General features: G+C 53.7%; 2 protein-coding genes across 2 annotated transcripts; one reads left to right on the top strand and one right to left on the bottom strand.

Moving 5' to 3' along the window:
* Positions 1–704: 704 nt before the first annotated feature.
* On the top strand, positions 705–5,245 carry PRADC1 (protease associated domain containing 1). The gene is made up of 5 exons (XM_032352463.1): positions 705–887; positions 3,311–3,411; positions 3,965–4,074; positions 4,327–4,494; positions 4,701–5,245. Exons 1-5 carry the CDS (start codon positions 821–823, stop codon positions 4,819–4,821), a joined length of 567 nt encoding a protein of 188 aa, XP_032208354.1. The 5' UTR covers positions 705–820; the 3' UTR covers positions 4,822–5,245.
* Positions 5,246–5,706: 461 nt separating this feature from the next.
* Positions 5,707–17,737, bottom strand: SMYD5 (SMYD family member 5). Its single transcript, XM_032352462.1, has 13 exons — positions 17,601–17,737; positions 13,586–13,694; positions 12,659–12,798; positions 12,085–12,206; positions 11,650–11,719; positions 10,958–11,062; positions 10,074–10,136; positions 9,777–9,847; positions 9,375–9,481; positions 8,939–8,995; positions 7,990–8,084; positions 7,345–7,415; positions 5,707–7,246 (listed from the first exon to the last, which is right to left on the bottom strand). The coding sequence occupies exons 1-13, from the start codon at positions 17,694–17,696 to the stop codon at positions 7,099–7,101; spliced, it is 1,254 nt and encodes a 417-aa protein (XP_032208353.1). The 5' UTR covers positions 17,697–17,737; the 3' UTR covers positions 5,707–7,098.
* Between the last annotated feature and the right edge of the window lie 837 nt (positions 17,738–18,574).

Genomic DNA, 18,574 nt, shown 5'->3' with positions numbered 1-18,574 from the left:
ATCGCGTTGGTACTATTATCATGCCCATTTTATAGATGGAGGAACTGAGGCTGAAAGGTTATGAAAGTTGTGCAAGGTCACAGCTGTAGGCTAAGTGGTAGAAAAGCAGACGTGGGCACCCGGCACCTGGCCCCAGTGCCCGTTTTCCGGCTCTGCGCTGGCCACAGCCTCCTCGAGGGAGGGGATCACTGAGCCGGGTCCCCAGCGCCTACCGACAGAGAGCGCGCAGGCACTGGTGGAACTGGGCAGAGGACGAGCGGAGTGGAGGTCGCGGAAGACCACCTGAGCGCCAGACGAACGCCTTCCCAAAGAGGGGGTGAGGAGGAGGAAAGCACGGTTGGGAGAAGCAAATCATCGTCTTGCTAGGCGGCCGCATGGAAGATCAGGCCGAGTCCGCACCTACTGACGGCTAAAGCGAGTCCAGAGAGTTGCCCATCTCCAGTCGGCTTTCCTCCCCGGCCCGCCCACCAGCCCGCGCTGTCCTGGAGCCGAATCCAAACTAAGAAATGCTAGGGCGCGGGCGGGGGGGGGGGGGGGGGGGGGGACGGGACGGTGGCAGTTGCTGTTAAGAGTTTAGGCCAATCAGCCCTCGGCCCCACTTCACTCGACCAATAGGAAGTAGGCTAAGGCGCAGAGGCGGAAAGTGTAGCTACACGAACAGGCATCAGAGCCAATCAGCCGTGGGCCTCGTTCCCGTCCGCCAACCAGCAGCAAGAGCGGGTCTGGGGGCTGGAGGCCGGAGCAGCTGTCAGGCTGAAGTCCGGCGAGCTAGCGCGGTGGGGCGGTCGGAGGAAGCGCGGCGCCGGGCCCGGCCCTGGAAATGGTCCCCGGCGCCGCGGGCTGGTGTTGTCTCGTGCTCTGGCTCCCCGCGTGCGTCGCGGCCCACGGTGAGCGGCAACGGGCGGGGCTGCGCTGCGGGGCGGGGCTGGCCCTCTATCTCGCTCGCGTGTAGGGCCGGGAGTCACGGGTCACCTTGGGGACCCCGCGAGTTCGGGGCAGGGCGGGTCTGAGGATAGGCGACTGGACTGGGTGGGTGCTGGCCCCCGGCGACTTGAGCAGGGCGCGGCCTGAGGCTGGACTCTGAGTCCTCAGCTCCCCACGTCGAAGCAGGACTCCTCTCCACGCCCCCAGGAGCGCCGACCCAGATGGCTGAAGGGGCGACCGGGAGAAAGACCAAGGGCCAGCTAGAGATAGTACAAGCTGGAGATACGTATGTGAGCATACAGGGACATACATTCTTACACGTGGGCTCACATGTACAGGCACACACGTACACACACAACCTGTTTGCTCCTGAAGGAGCACATAAACATATACACCCTACACACACTTAAGCACATACGTGTACCCACACTTGATTTACACAGATCAGCAGATGCAAAGGCCAGGTGAAGATATGTGTGGGAAGGAGGAGGAGTTTAAAGAAGGCTTCTTGGGAATGTGTCTGTATCTGGTGGGAAGTCCCCACTCTCGGGGTAAAAGCTGCGAGCCCAATGCCAAGCCAGTGGAACTCTCTCTGGTGGCTGTGATTTGGCCTGGAGACAAGGATAGCTAAAGCCACAGTCAGTCCTAACCCTGACACACAGTAGTGGTGTGATAGTCTGTTGACTGACTACTTGACGTGTGGCAAGCAGCTTCCACATTTCTACATTCCTCAATCTCTCTGAGCTGAAGAACCAGGGATTCAAGTCCAGGTAAAATTTTAAACTTTGGTGCTGAAGAGAAGATCCCAAACCCCAGAAAAATCTGGTTGTTCTGAAAATTCTCTTCCTCAGAGCAATGGAGCTGAAAATAGTTCTTCACTCCTTCAACAACCTTTATTGAGCACCCACATATCCCAGCCGCTGTTACATAATGTGGATACAGCATTGAACTAAGCTCTGAAACTGTGGTTCTTGCCTTAGTGGAGGAGACAGACATTAAACAAAACAGTATGAATACTGTATAATTACAAATTATGTTGAAAGTGTCAAAGGAGAAAAAGCTCATTTTGGAGGGGCATGGGGGAGAGAGCAATGACAGGGCTTAAGGTTTCTCTAGGAAGTGACAGATCAGTTATGACCTAACCAATGAGTAGGAGTGAGCCCGGTGAAGAGGCATAGCTGGGGTGGGGAAAGGGGAGGAAGCCTCCCACATAGAGGCAACGCCTATAAGAAGACTCAGAGAAGGGAAGAAACTGAAAGGAGGCCAGGAAGGAGTAGATGAGGTTGTAGCAGCCAAGGGCCAGATGGAAGAGGACCCTACAGGCCACAGTTGAGATTTAGATTTTATTTTGAACACAAAGGCTAGTTGTTGAAGGGTTCTGGAGCCATAAGCATGGTGACCTCATCGTATTTGCTTTACGATATTTTAAGAAGCCCCATGGCTGTTGTTTGGGGGGGAATAGACCATAGAGAGCAAGAACAGAGGCAGACAGACCAGTTAAGAAGCTGGACCCATGAGGACAAGAAAGGACAGTGGCTGGACAAGGGGAATGGCAGTGGAACCGGAGTCAACTTTTTTTTTTTTTTTAAAGATTTTATTTATTTATTTGACAGAGAGAGATCACAAGTAGATGGAGAGAGAGGCAGGCAGAGAGAGAGAGAGAGGGAAGCAGGCTCCCTGCTGAGCAGAGAGCCCGATGCGGGACTCGATCCCAGGACCCTGAGATCATGACCTGAGCCGAAGGCAGCGGCTTAACCCACTGAGCCACCCAGGCGCCCCGGAGTCAACTTTTAAGTTTTAGTGAGAATCGTTTTATACTCAGGCTACCACAGTTCCACCTTGAAACTCTCATGTCCACTTCAGAGCAAAGATGGATTCATCCCGAGAGAGAACACAGAGGCTCTCCCTCTTCCTGGCTCCCCTGGTGCAGCAGCAGCGGTGGCAGCAGCAGCGGTGGCGGCAGCAGCAGCAGCAGCAGCTGATATGTTTGGGGTTACTCTCTTTGCATCAGGGCAGAGACCATCCATCTCACCCATCAGGAGGACGCAACATGGCTAAAGCTGGGCCCCTGAGCCCAGACTACAGCCAGCCCCATTGAACAATGGGTCCATGATCTGAACTTGAACCAGCTTGTTCTTTGGAGGCTTCTTTTTTTTTTTTTAAAGATTTTATTTTTTTATTTGACAGAGAGAGATTACAAGTAGGCAGAGAGGCAGGCAGAGAGAGAGAGGAGGAAGCAGGCTCCCTGTGGAGCAGAGAGCCCGATGCGGGACTCGATCCCAGGACCCTGAGATCATGACCTGAGCCGAAGGCAGTGGCTTAACCCACTGAGCCACCCAGGCGCCCCTCTTTGGAGGCTTCTCACCCGTACTCTTTTATCTTTCAGGCTTACGCATCCATGATTATTTGTACTTCCAAGTGCTGAGTCCTGGAGACATTCGCTACATCTTCACAGCCACACCTGCCAAGGACTTTGGTGGTATCTTTGTAAGTTCAGGGAGACCCCTTTGTCTCTGATCTTATCTCCATCTCCATCCCACCAAGTAAGGCGACCCTCTCATCCCTTCAACCAATACTTGAGTGCTGGGACAGGGGAGAATGCAGAATCCTGGTCTGTCCTCCTGGGGCTGCTGTGCAGGAAGGAAAGATTTCTGGTTAGCTACCCTCCCGGGTGTAATACAGACTTGAGCACCAGACAGGGACAAGCTGTCTTCTTTGGGGACATGAAATAGTGAGAAACCAAGGGCTCTGCTAGCTTTGTCTGCACTATGTGACTTAAGGCAGGTTACTTCCCCTTTCTGGGGAAGTAGAAACTTCCCCTGAAACCATACCAACTCTCCTACGTATCTCATAGAAAGGCAGGGTCGAGTGGGACAACTAGATAAGCCTTTATGAGAATTTAGTAAAAATACTTCAGTGCCCAACATACCGAAACCACTCCACGTTTCCTTCACACTTTGGGAAGAACCAATAGGGGACTGTCAGCCTGGTCTTGGAACTGGCATGGCTCCTCACCCTGACCTATCTAAATGTCTTCCAGCACACAAGGTATGAGCAGATTCACCTTGTCCCTGCAGAACCTTCAGAGGCCTGCGGGGAGCTCAGCAACGGTTTCTTCATCCAGGACCAGATCGCTCTGGTGGAGAGAGGGTAAGGAGCAGACAGACGCTGGCACCAGAGGAGGGCCCGGCATAGGGTAGATTCTGAGATCAGTGTTGGTGGTGGTGCTCTGAAATAATTCACATTTTGAATGGTCTTTAAGAAATGTCTTAAGATGATTCGTGCCTTTTGGCCACTTATAAAAAATTCTCGCTGGTCCTTCTTTCATCCTTGCAGTGACAGTCTGGAGGAGGGCTAGTTAGGATCTTGTGTTTCCTTTGGTCTCATCACCACCTCTTCCAGGGGCTGCTCCTTCCTCTCCAAGACCCGAGTGGTGCAGGAGCACGGCGGGCGGGCAGTGATCATCTCTGACAATGCGGTTGACAATGACAGCTTCTACGTGGAGATGATCCAGGACAGTACCCAGCGCACAGCTGACATCCCTGCTCTCTTCCTGCTCGGCCGAGATGGGTGAGGGCTCCTTATCTCTGGCTGTATCAGCACCAGGCTGGGTGCCATGACTTGGGGAGGTCAAGGGCAATCACCAGTCCTTTCCCGCAAGCCTCAGTTGGAGGGCCAAGTGCTTGGGCTCTAGAACTCCCAGAGTGATGGGGACAGTGGGGCATGATGGGGTGCTGAGAAAGTGACCATCACCACCTCTCTTCATGCCCTCCCAGCTACATGATCCGTCGCTCCCTGGAACAGCATGGGCTGCCATGGGCCATCATTTCCATCCCAGTCAATGTCACCAGCATCCCCACCTTTGAGCTGCTGCAACCACCCTGGACCTTCTGGTAGAAGAGTTGGTCCCACATAACCAGCCTTAAAACAACTCTGGGCTGGGAAAGGAAAATCCAGGAATTCTGCTCTTTGGGATTTGGGGACAGGTGGAGTTGGGTAGAGGAAAAAGGCTTGGGCCTTGGCTATGCTAAAAGCCACGCCACTGGCCTTCCCTTCCTCAGGGCCCCCAAACATCTCATGCTATGGGAAGAGTCAGGCCCCAGAACTTCTTGGCTAGAATCTGGAACAAAAGGGGCTAAAGCCAAGTGGCCCAAGAGCCACCTGTGACCTGTCACATCCCACCTGGCTCCAGCCTTCCCTTGCCAGGGTCTCCTCAGTGTGCTTCACAGCACTTGCTGGAGTGGTTCTAGGAGCTTTTGTTTGAGGAATTAATAAACCCTCACTGACTTTTTAGCAATAAAGCCTCTCATCAGGGTTGCAACTGTGTCCTAGAGTAAGAGCACATGGGCGGGAGGGGCCTTCCTACTCATCTGGTCCCACGCCCTTATTTTGAGGGGTAGGAAACTGAGTCCCCCAGAGGGTAAATGACTTAACCAAGGTCCTTCAGGACCTGTGCTTAGGCTACCACCAACCTTGGATCCTGATAAAGCCTGCTTCCTGCTCAAGAACTCAGGAAGCCATAGGTCAGTCCCCTGAGAAGACTCCTGTGATAACCTGGTCCTGGGGATCCACACTAGACCACAGAAGACCTGGGCTATTGGCATTTGGAAACGTGTAAAGCAGAGCGTGGGCAGACAGTGCAGAGAGGAGCTCAAGCTGAGGAGCTGTGGCTCCCCTCTCTGCCATCACCTGGTCTACATTGCGTGCCTCTGCACCACCTCAGTGACTGCTATGGGCCCCAGGCAGCTTGTCAAGTCATTCTCCACAAAGCATTCCTGCAGAGGCCTGTCACCACTCACACTTTATTGGAAACAGTGGGCAGGCAGGGGCGGGAGGGGGGTGCTGGCTGCTATGAAGGAGTAAGAGCCCAAGAGGCCACACAGGTGGGGCACCACCTGACTCATGATCTAGGACAGCCTATGGGGTGGGCACCTGCCCTCTCAGAGATCCCTCAGCAGGGGTGGTGGCAGGCCCGCCAGGAAGGTAGGCAGGCAAAGAAATTGCAAGTGATGGTCTGTAATTCTCAGAGCATCCAACCCAAGAGTGAGGGGTGGTGCTAACTGGGGGGAGATGGGAGGGTGACACAGGCAGGGCTTAAGTCAGAATATCTAGCCCAGCTCCTCTAGGTTTCTGGAAGACTTCAATGTTCCTCTCTGGAGACCCCAAAGATAGAGATCAAGGCCAGGAGAGCCCCTCACTGACCCATGTTAAACTGGTCCCAGGGAAGCCTTTTGGGCATCCAAAATTAAGGAGCACAGGCCTGTCGTGCCCCAGTGTCAGCCAAGCTGCTGGAGTCCTCGGTGGGAAAGAGTGTGAGGAAGGGGTGATGATCCCCCACATGCTGAGGGAGGATCCCCTCCTGAGGGAGGCAGAGGCCTCCTGCATACCCCATGTGGCCAGCCACTGTGCCAGGGCCTGAGAAGCAAGGCACAAGGTACAGAGATTCCGGAGTCTGGGGAAGGGGTTAATCTCCACTCCCCCAGAAGTCCAAATAAGGACGTGAGGAGGTGGGCAGAAGGAAGTATCCCCTTGGTCCAGTGTCCAGGGCACAAAGCCTCAGGGGAGATGCTCTGGAGGCCAGGCTGCTCCTTCCTGCCTCTCCCAGCAGTGCTAGCAGGAGGCAATTGCCTTAGCAGCTTTAACAGTGGGAGGTGGGGAAGAAGGTGGAGGCAGCTCAACCCCTCTCCTGTCACTTCAGTGCAGTCAGGCCGTCCTCAGATGGCCACTTTGTTACCCCCTCTGTAGCAGGTTGAAAGGGGTGAAGCCTCAGGTGGACAGGTAAGCGGGGCCGGGGGCAAGAGACACTGTTACGGCCTGACCTTGGCTGCAGCTGCTACACCTGGAGAGTGTGTGCATGTGTGCGCGCGCGCGCGCGCGTGTGTGTGTGTGTGTGTGTTGTGCGGGGACAGTTCTGAGAGGCTCAGTGACAGCGCAGAGCCTGAGCCCCTCAGCAGCAGTGTCCAGGGCATGAGGTCTGGTGGGAGGTGAGTGCCTAGGGCCTAGGGTCCGGCCTCTGTCCTACCCTCTGGCAGAAACAGAGCTGGAACGGGCGGGGGGTGGAGTGGAAAGATAGCAGGCAAGGAGAGTGGGGAGCTCCTTCCCAGCCTCCCCTCTGGGGGAAGGCCCCCTTTTCCTGCAGGGTCTGGGGTAGGGCCCCTTCCAGGCAGGGTGATGTCACACATCAGTCATCTCATCGCCTAGCTCCGCATCTTCTGGCTCTCCTTCCTCCTCCTCTTCCTCTTCCTCCTCCTCCGAGGTCACGTTGGGTTCATCAGCCTCTGCCAGGCATTTGGGGCAGGAACAGACAAACAGATAGTTCTCTCTGCAGGGGATGGGGGGAGGGTGGTGAGGGTGCAGTCGGGCGGCCACCAGGACAGAGCCTCCCGGAGCCTGGCCACCCACCACATCCCCAGCTGACACCTGAGGATCTTGTGGCGGCTGTGGCGGCTGCGCTCCCGCTGACAGCAGTCTAAGTAGCTGATACAGATTTCCTGGAGGGCAGAGAAGAGGAGGGGTCAGACAGCTGCTCTCTCTTAGATGGGCTTGGGGCCTCCCCAACCACTGGCCGAAGAGAGGGGACTGTGGTTGGCCTCAGGCCACGGCTATGGGCACTCAGTGGCCATGGTCTGTGGCTGGGGTCAGAAGTAATCTTGACACAGTGCCACCTGCTCTGGAAGAAGACTCAGCCAGGCTCCATGCACTGTACTAACAGCCCCCAAGCGCACACATACCCCCACAGCCCAAGCCACGAAGAGTCATATCTGGCTTTCTTAGAAGCTGTGCATTTGTTGACCAAAAGGTGGCTAGGAAGAAGCTGGGCATCTAGTTACGTCTCAGTCACTGCTCTGAGGCTTTCTGGTTATTTTTTGAAGAATTGGGGGGTAGGGTGGGGTTAGAGCATAATCATGGGTAAAAAGACTCCCGCCCTGGGGCATGTGGGGACTCAACCAAACAGCCTGAACTTGGGGCTCTAGCCACTGTTGCTCCCAGTACCAAGGGGAAACTTGCAAGGCCCACTGCTCCCCCACCCCCCAGCCCCTGCCCTACAGCTCCCAGCCCCCTCACCTCTCCTGGCTTGATATCCTCCAAGGCAGTGACATGCAAAAGGAAGTTGTTTTCTGGGAAGGAGGTCTCTGCATTGGGGACACAGCTGTGGTTACCTGGGTCATGAGAGGCAAGTCATAAGGACTGCTGACTAACAAAAATAACAGCCTGGCAGAGCTCCCATCCTTCCTTGTTTTCTCATCGCTGCTACAGCTGTGCAGGTCTTGGCACCCAAGTTTCCCAACTCCCTGTCCAGTGCTCTTTCCTGAAGACCCCAGAGCACAGGCACAAATGCACTCCCACTTCCCACCGCCTCCCACCTGCCGTCGCTGCCCCTGCTGTCCTCAGCACTGGGCAGCTTGATTCTCAGTTGTTTCCAGTATCCTGCACAGGGAGGGACAGGGCTGTGAAAGGAACACCTGCCCAGGCCGGACCCCTTAACTCAGTCCTGTCTGCTACTGGGCGTCTGGGAACAGCTGAACCAGACCCTCTGCAAGCCTAGTCTGGGGGGCAGAGTGGCCCACGTCCTGGGAGGGGGTGCTCACAGTGAGGAAACCCAGGGGGAGAGGGTGAGATCTGGAAAAGACAATTCTGTGAGCTGGCTTTGCCCCTCTCTGTCTGGGGCTATTGAGCCTCAGCTTCCAGCCTGAGCTCCCTCCCAGGAGCCTGAGGACCTCCCAGGCTCTTACAACACTTCCCCCCGACCCGAAACCCGGCAGGGCAGTGGCGGTGCGAAACCGAGTCTTCTGTTTGCAAGAATCAGAACTCTTGCATCCTGCCTTAGCACAGGGCCTGGCCCACTGGAAGGTTTTATATATACACATATATTAAGTCCAGTGTATGAATGAATGAGAAAATGATGGAACAAAAAGGCCCAGGAGAATCCCCAAAGAAACTCAGACCTAATCCTGCTCTCAGACTCCTCTCCACCAGCCCACCAGGGCCACCCCTCCTCAATGCCAGGACTCACAGCAGCTCTGAAGCACAAAGAGGCCAGATCCTTCACAGTTAAGAAACTCGCCAGTGGCTGTAAGACAGTAATATGCAGATGTTATTCTACCCATTTTACTGGGGGGAATGAAACTAGGCTTGTAAGGACAGGCACTGGCTCTACTGTCTTACCACTTGGCTACTACCAGTTCATCTGAACTTGCTTCTTGGAGACATGAGCTTTTCTGTAAATGGTATCACCACACTTGTCCAGCACCCCCCACCCCCAGCATCGAGCCTCTGTATGGATCTCAGAGTCATGGCTTATCTATGTGTCCTACGGATGGATCTGAAGCTTCCCATAGGCACACAGGGGTTATCTTCCCCAACTATTCGGTCAGAACTCCCTCAGAAGGCTATGTGTCTGACTGGGGGGCATCTGAGGTTGGGTGAGACCAAGGCTCCATCTCACCAACCTGCCTCGATGTCCTTGTACAGCTGGTCAATGAAGGCGTCCAGCTGCTCTCGGTCCTGAGGCTTCAGCTCCAGAGCATCACAGGCATGGACCCACTGGCTCAGGGAGCTGGGGGGTCCCAGGCATCCACGGTTGGAGAGGAGCAGGCCCAGCTCACAGGGCTCTCCACCTCTAGGCAAGTTAAGCCCACTTCCTTCTCCAGGGCAGGGGCCCATCTTCCCCAAAAGACCAAGGCTCCCAAGAGCAAATTCTAACACCTCAGTCTTCTGACTCCCACCACTGCCTCCAGTCCCGCTCTCCGGCCACAGAATCATACTTTACCCCATCCTAATCCTGAAAGGAGGTGTGCTACCTTCCAGCCCTAAGGGACAAGTTCAATAGCTTTGGAATGTTCTCTCCTAACCTGGTCCCAATTCCTTGGCCATTGGTCCCAACAAGAGCAAAGAGAGACCGGAATCCATCTGGAGTAAACCACTGTGGGGAGAAGAAAAATGAATGCTCAGGTTCCAGCCACTCGCTTTTCTTCCTGACACAACTCTCTATTCAGGAAGTCTTCTCTGAGTCAGTCCCATCCCAACTTCATACCAGGTCAGCTCTGGCTTAGCTCTCCGAGTAGGAGGTGCTGACCCGGTTGCTCCCGGAGAGCTGGAATGAGTAAAGAGCCATTGGTTCCCCGCCCCGCCCCCCCGCCCGCGCTCACCTGGCTGAGCGCCTCCTCATAGAGGGCCTCTGTGAAGAGTCTCCGTAGAAGTTCCAGCTGGCCCTGGTTTGGGAGAAGCAGGGAGAGATGTGCATCCCTGGGGATTTGCCATGAGCACCCAGACAGGCCCCAGAAGACCAGGAGAGGGAAGGAAAAAAGGGCCAGCTCATGGAAGAGCTTTCCCTAAAGGCAAAGGAAGCCCACAGAGTCTTTACTTGTAAAGAACTTTGGCAGTCTGGTGAATTGTTCCAACTTAGGGGGGCGAACCCCAAATTCCTCCCTATCCTACAGCGATTGTACCAGGAGGGCTGAGGCAACGTGGCTTGGAAAGTCTGTCCTCACTGTCATCTTCCAGGCTCCCTAACCTAGTCTCTGGCCCAGCCTGACTCCCTATCTCCTCTCCTCAGAATGAATGGAGGCCCCCCCAGCTCCCTTTAAGCCCTGCCTGTACCTTTAGGGAGCTCCTGCATGGAAGTTGGCTGTCCTCGGTGAGAATGTGTAATCTTTGGGTGGGAATAAGTACTCAGCACATCGGCAGCTAAAATCCTCCTGTTTCACGCTGCTCCCTCACTCTGTGGACCCCCAACCCTCTGTTTTCCATTATAACTGACTTGCCCACTGCTATCCTGTCATGAGATTCTGCCTTACTTTGTCAGGGCACCCAACCCCTCCTTCCTCTGTCATCACCCCCCTTTCAACTCTTGGTCTGTGTTAGGTCACAAGGTGAAATAGTAGCAGGAATATAGGCCCTCCAAATAGATTTTTGGCCCCAGGTTCTAACCTCTTCCTGGGGCTGGGAAGGGACCAAATGTGGAGCTCCCATCAGACAGCCACAGAACCATCCAAGGCTGTTGCGGGTGGGGGGATCTCAGGAGAAGACTGACCTTGAATTTGTCCCCCAGGAGTTTGTGGACAATTTCCTCCTCCTCGTTGGCTGTTTTATTACAGAACTGGGAGAAGAGCCTGATCCAACGATCTTTATCCTTGGCCTGCAGTGAACAAATATACTTCAGAGTCACATTCACTATGCCCGTGTGTGTATGCATGTGCATATGTGGACTCCAGGATGCCTGCCTCCTTGCTGCTGCTTGTGCCCAGGCGGGAGGGTAGCCTGTGACTCTGAGGCCCCTGCCACTAGGGAAACACCAGCACACAGGAGGTTCTCTGTAGACCCTTCTCGGCCTGGGGACTTCCTCCGTGCCACACCCACACCCAACCTTCTCCCCAGCTGGGCCAGGCTAGCCGGTTCAACACCACTTGAAGAAACAGGATGATGAGGCTGAGAAGCTTCAGTGTTAGCAGAAGGGGTTGGAGTGGCTCCTCTCACTTGACACGTAAGGCACGATCTTGAGAAAGTGGCGCCTAGAAGCTGAGTGTGTGACCTGCTGCCGCACAGGACGCCCTCTCCCAGATCAGAGTCTCTTGCCGGAGCTGTAGGTAGCTGCTCCTGATGTTTCCACAGCCCAGGCGGAGCTCTGCATCCAAGGCAGGGTCTCGAGGTTGCGGGGGTGGTGATTGAGGCCAAGAGGCAAACGAGGTCAGAACTGGCTGCCCTGGGAGGGCTGGGTGGGCTCACCTGCTTCACCGTGGCCACCATCCGGGCCATCAACATGATGCTTGCCGTCTCAGGGGGGTAGTGAACACTCCTGGGGAGAAAGAAAAGGATATGGCCTGAAATTCCCTCCGCGGTAGCTGCGTGCAGGGAAGTCCAGGCTAACTGCCACAGAGAATCCTTCCTGCCGACTCCATTTATAACCAAAGAGAGGAAGTCACCGGCAAAGACGTGGGCAGGACTTCACATCTCTATGGGCACCATGGGGCTCTTCCTGGGAGTGTGTAAAATGCTGAGGACAGTGGGACTGGGGGGTCACATGGAAGGTGATGTGACCTCAGTTTAACCCCGAGATGGAGGAAAAACCTGGGGGATGGTAAGTTTAAGAAAGATGACTATATCTGCTCATCTCAGGCAAAGAGGGAAGATAAAAGGGGGAAGAGATGAAGTGCTACCTACCTCCAGGCTTCCTGCAGCTTATTGAGAGGGTGCAGGGGGTCATCCTGGGAGGGCCCTGGGCACAGGACCTGATGATACTGCTCAGCAGCCGCCAGCCGACATTCTGCACTGCAGTACATCACCTGGTGGAGTGGGGCGACGTCAGCACCCCAGGATCTGGCCACGGGGTGAGGCGCAGATAGCCCTCCATGCTACTCGCCTCCGCTAACTTCTCCGAGCAGCCTGAGCAGTAGCTCAGTGGCATCACGAGGGCCGAAAGCACACGGAGACCCGGAGCATGTGAGAGGGGCACCCAGGCTTGTAAAACAATGGGAAGGAGGGAGCTTTCAGACAGAGGGAAGAGCCCCTGCTAGGCTGCTGGGAAGAGGGCAAGTTCCCATTTTCTATTTTCTAGACGGTGGGACTGGGACAGGGAGGACAAAGCTGGAACAGGAATGGAGCCTTCTGACGCTCTTCCCCTCCATCATGGCTCGCTGGGGCCCTCAGCAGGTCTGTTGTCATTCCTATCTCCTCGCAGAGGACTGCAGCTAAGGCCTCTCCCCCACCCCCAGGTGCAATTCCGGGGGCTGCTTACCTGACAGTGCGGACAGTTCTGGTGGAGGTCCTTGCGCACGGCACACAGCTCGGGGTGAGGCAGAACCTGGCCTGGCTTTCCTGTCAGCCTCTGAGCATTCTCCTCCGCCTTCTCCAGTGCCCGAAGGCAGTGGTCACAGGCTGAGGAAAAGAGCCACACAGGAAAACGCGCGCGTCTTTATACCAGGGGCCATGTTCTGTCTCGTTCACAGCAGTATCCCTAGGGCTAACAATAGTGGCTGGCACACGGCAGGTGCTCAGCAAACATTTGGGAAGTAAGTAAATGAATGACTGTATTACAGAACAGAACGAGTGAATGCTTTCACATGCATTCCAGGGCAGACTGGTTTTCTTCCCTCTCTGGAGTCCCACCCCTCCTGTCAGGCACTCTGCCCTTCCCAATGTGACTTAATCTGTGGAGCTTCTCTCCTATCCCCCAGACTGTGCTTTCCCCACATTCGGCAGCCAGCTGACCCTCCTTTCATGTTTGTCTCTAGCCTAAGAAAAGTGTAAAGAAAGCACGTGGCTGGAAAAGCTAAGGGCATCCTACCTGCTTCTGATGCCTAACTCCACCTGTTTTGATCAAAGGGCCTGTGGCCTCCTCTTGGTGCAGGGAGGCACGTTAGCACAGAGACCTTCAGCATGACACCCAGGCCCTTATACTCTGACTCAGACTGAGTTCCACCTGAGCAACAGTCCTCCCCACCCCCAACAGGGAGCAGGCTGGAAGAGCCCCTCCACCGCTCACCCCCAGTCCCAAATGCCCTGAAGCTAGAGACAAGCATGGTTCTCAGGCATGGCTCTCCAAGGGAAGATGAACTTCTCTCCCAACGCCTGACGTCCCAGAGACATCAGCTAACGTAGCTGTCTTCCATGCACAAAGGCAGCTGGGCCCAGCAGCCACGAGGAGTGGATGAGATGTGCTCACCTCGGTAGCGATAAAGTGCATTCCAGAGAAACTGTGCGGCCACCAGAGGCCGTTCAACAAAGATGGTCTCCCCCTTCCGGATCAGTTGTGTGGCAAACAGCCCCTTACCCTACCAGGGAGAGAAGGAATAGGATGATCATAGGGAGAGAGAAGACCTAGCTCCAAGGGTTCCCGGAGGGCTGCCCAGCATCACCTCCCACACACCCTCCTCTCAGGAGAGGCCTCTCTGCCTTGGGAGGGTTCACGGAGCATGGTCAGCGCCCTCCATAACTACCTCCTCTGGAAATGCAGCTCTGACCTACTTTCAGTCCCACTTCTTTCAGCCTGGTCAGAGCAGAAGGACTAGGATGGGGAGGGTGCCACCATGTCAGCCAGAGGAGGAGAATTTCTGGAATGGCTGGAAGCGCACTGAGGCTCCTGTACCAGGAGCTGGTAATGACAGGACAATCTTCTTGGTGTCACCCATGTGGCCCTCCAGGACCCTGGCAGTGATGCTGCTGCTCAGAGCTGCAGAGGACTCCTATGCCACAGAAGAGGGAGCCCTAGTTTGGGGGAGAATGTGCTGCATTTCTCTGGTCCATGGGACACTCATAGGACCCAACCAGTTCTCAGTGTTATACTGAAAGGAATGATGATTCCGAGCCCTAATACCACCTGCTGTGAAATGAGCCAACTGCTTCATTTCTTTGCATCTGTTTTGTATATGAAAGGTATTATCGTACTACCTACCAGGTAGTTTCCATGACACACCTCAGCCCAGGTGAATGTACCTTATGAGCTTTAGCTCCTTACTACTCAAAGTGACGTGACAGGCAGCATGGCGTCATCTGGGAGACTGTTAGAAATGCAGAATCTCAACCCCCTCCAAAAGACTTGCTGAATGAGAATATGCATTTTAACAGGATGCCCAGGTGATTAGTGTGCACGTTAAAGTCTGGAACTCTGGTCTAAAGCACTGTGCACATCACGTAAGACATGAAGGAGATGCAGAGGGACACAGAAAACGGCTTTGGGACCCAGGCAGTTACTGGCCCTGTGGGGCACTTACTCCCACCGTTCACTTAGAGAAGAAGGGTGCCGCCCTGAACTGCACTGAACTGTCACCAAAAGAGAAAGTAAGAAAGAAAGAAAGGGAGAGAGAGAGAGAGAAAGGGAAGGAGGGAAGGAAGAGGAAGGCAAGAACCGACGGACTGATACAGCAGTAAATGTCCCATCATGTGGCCTCTCAGGTAGCTCCCCGTTTACTTCTAGCACTGGCACTGTGGCTAGAAAGCAGCACCTCCCAAACTCAGAGGAGCAGGGATGTGTAGACCAGGATGGCTCTGAGCAACCCATGAGCTACAGATCACAACCCTGAACAACTTGGGTAGCTCTAACAGCAGAGTGGGACAGCTAGCATGAAACCTCTGGCTAAAGCCGTTGATGCATCCTTGGTTGTCTTCTTGGAACCCCACCTTCAAGCCTTTCAGGGCCGGACCCAATCTAGCAAAATGAAAAGATGGTCTTCCTCTATGGGACAAAGGGAGATGAACACAGACCCACATTATCGTTGACAATCTCAAATCTCAACACTGGGTAAATAACGATGTCTTTCTCTCTCTTTCTGAAGGCCCAATGCAGAAAGTATTTAGTAATCAAAACAATGAGAACAGAATCGGAGCTGGTTTCTTTATGAAACCGTTCATCCCCCAAACATAAAACAGTGTTTTAAGAAAAGCAGCTTTCATTAATATTACCAAGAGGCTTGGAGAGAAGTGAGCCTGAATGAGAGGGCCAGAAACTTGCAAAGATGGCTCTAATTTGAAAAGTTAAGTTTTAGGAAAAAGACTGTAAATTTTAAAAGCTTTACTACATGGGTAATATTCTAGGAACATAGAAATTACCAGAACCGAATTCAAAAGGAAGAAAGCCTAGGGACACCTGGGTGGCTCAGTTGGTTGGGTATTTGCCTTTGGCTAGGGTCATGATCCCAGGGTCCCACGTGGAGCTCCTTGCTTGGGGAGGGCAGCCTGCTCCCTGCTCTGCCTAATGTTACCTCTGGCTCATGCTCCCCCTGCTTGTGCTCTCTAACTATTTCTCTGACAAATAAATAAAATCTTAAAAAACAAACAAACAAACAAACAAACAAAAAACGAAAGGAAGAAAGCCTAGACAAAGAAGCAGTGTCAATATCTGGCTGACCTGCACCTGTACAGCATTCTGGTTGGTATCCATCCTCTTTGGTCAGACACTATCATGTTCTGATTGGTCCTGTCCCTGGCAGAGTAGTTGCTAAATTTTTGAAAGCTCGCTCCTGCCAATATCCAGAGAAGCAACAGAGAAAATAGTAAAAAAACAACCCCCATGTGAGGCCCCTAGTCCATATGGTTCATGAGCCACCTCTCTCAAGCCAAAGAATAAGTAATTCTCATGCTATTTAAACTACTAAGTAACAGAGGAAAAAATGGAAAGCATCTCCATTTTACCAAAAAACAAGTGTAACTCTGATGCAGTAACTGGAGGAAGAGAGCACAAAGAAAAAAACCTCATAAGCAATCTCACTTGATGAGTACAGATGCAAAAAGCCTGGGATAATCTATCTTGTCACCATGTCTAAGTGGGTATGTGATTTTCTCCAGCTGCAGATCAGATGTGGGCATGGAGAGGCTGGCCAACACATTCTTCCAGAGGTGGGGTTTGATAGAAGGCTAGGACAGGACAACTGGGCAAGTAGAGTGGCTGATGTGATGATGTTAGAGGAAGAACGGAAGAGAGGAGGGGATGAGAGAGAGGCTGTGCAGTGAAGGTGAAGGTGACTATCTCCGTGTGCTAGGAGTGATGGAACCTGGACACCATCAAACTATGAGCTGATCAAGAACACCAGAGGCCTGTGTGCAGACAGAGATGTGAGCGGCTGAGGAGGTCAAGAATATAGGGGAGCTGCTTTATCACGGAAGGAGAGGAACGCTCCAGGTGCATCTGGAGTGGGAAGAAGTCAATGGAAGGTTGGGCTCTGAAGAGCAGAAGGTAGATGACTAGAGAAGGCTGACATCTTGGGTAGGGACTGGGGATACACATAGCCATTACACATGATAAATTATTCAACCTCCTCAGTAAACAAAGAAATGTAAATGAAAACAAAGCCATACCATTTTGCACATATCATACGTCAAAGTTAATTTGGAAAGAAAATACTCTGCTAGGGAGAACAAAAGGATGTGTGCACAGAAATTGAGCTGCAAGGCTTCGGACCTCAGGATGAAAAATAAAATAAAATATAAAAGTCCATAAATAAGTAGTTGGTTGACCTATTTAGAAACAGGTTTATTGATGTTGATTCACTACTGCATCAAAAAGTGATTGCAAAAATTATAATTTTAATATCCACATATTTGCACAAGCATAGGATTATGAGTGATTTTTGCCTTCTCTTTCCTCACATGCATTTTTCTACAAGTAACTTTTGAAACACAATAACATAACAAAATCATGGCATTTCTCTGTCAAAACGCTTCAAACGGGCCACGGGTTTAGAGCTCAGTTTCCAAATTCCTTAGCATTCCAAGGCCTTTCGTGAAGGGTCTTGGCCTCCCTCCACACCCATTTCCAAATCTCACTCAGAAAGTTCCCTGAGGACCCACGCTTTTTTATACCTAAATTTCCTCTGCTCAGCATATCCCCGCCCACCGTACCTGGGGCTCAGCAGCGAAGTCCCCCCACTAGCCTGGCCGGAAAAGCCCGGCGCCACCCGCCTCGGCCCCGCCCGGAGCTACAGGAGCAGAGCCCCGGGCTGGCGCACCGGGTCCCGCGGGAAGGGGGCGCGCGCGCACGGAGACTTCGGAGCCCCGGGTCCACCGCGTGACCTCCCCGGAAGCCTGCGCGCGGGGACAGACAGGGAACCCCCGGGCCGCTAGTAGGGACGGAGCCGCAGAGTCCGAGCGGCAGAGGAGCTTCTGCTCCGGGCCCTGGATCCCGTGGGGCTGTCTCCAAGGTCGGAGAGGGTAGGGGGCTCCCGGAGAGTCCGCCTTGTCCTCACCTTAGCGCTGCTTACGAAGCGGACTTCCACGGCGACCCGGGCCCTACCTGCCACGCCCACGCAGAAAGAGAACACGTCGCACATGGAGGCCGCCATCTTGGGCGCGCCTCCGCCTTATGACCCTTGACCCCGCCTCGACCTGGGAGGCCCGCCCCTCTCCGGCCCCGCCCCCGATGTGTGTGTCCGAGGACCTCGGGTTTACGCTCTAGGGTGTACGTACGGACTTAGATCCCTTTAATCTACGTGTTTAGGTCGATTGGTTCGGTGGCTGGATGTAGCTGGGTCTGCCTTTGTGTTTTACATCTGTTTGGTTTTTCGTCTGTGTCTTCGTACATACCTGTGTATCCTAGCGTATGGGTGTGTGTATAGTTTTGATGTATCTGTGTGCCGTTCGTGTTTATGTGCCCTGTTGTCTCTGTCCACCCATTGGCCCGTTTAGAGTCAAGCGCTCTTTAGACCTAGCGGAGAGCGGGGGTGGGCAGCAGTCAGCCGACCTCTACCCTCTCTGATCTACCTGAAAGGAGGGACTAGCTTACTGCACGTGTCCATCCTACTCGCTCGGGTGCAAGAATTCCCCCTTCCTTGGGCCTTCAAGCTGGACTTGTGCTTCTCTCAGCCCCTTCAGGGGCATAGGCACCTTGCAGCCTAGGGGTGGTGGAAGGTGGTACACAGTGCACCTCAGGTCTGAGGACCCCTGAAATTGTATGCAGGAGTGTGCATATGCACATTGTCTTGGGAACAGGAGAGGGGCCTGTTCTTTCATTCAGGACCCCAAAAGCCTGATGCCATGGACGTATAGCATCTGTTCCCACAGCCAAGGCTGACCACTGTTTCCTTGCCTCGTTTCCTTGTCCTGCAATGGATGCTGTGCTCCTTGAAAAACACATTGTTTACATCTGTTATGGTATGGTGACATCAGGGATTGGGGAGAGCCCAGTAACTGCTGAATAGGTTAAGTCTTTTATTTTTTTAAT

The sequence above is a fragment of the Mustela erminea genome, chromosome 7 (assembly GCF_009829155.1).
Source record: "Mustela erminea isolate mMusErm1 chromosome 7, mMusErm1.Pri, whole genome shotgun sequence".
In the NCBI taxonomy this organism is placed as follows: Eukaryota; Metazoa; Chordata; class Mammalia; order Carnivora; family Mustelidae; genus Mustela; species Mustela erminea.
Note: the sequence above shows the minus strand (reverse complement) of the source record. Positions and strands in the feature narration are given on the sequence as shown.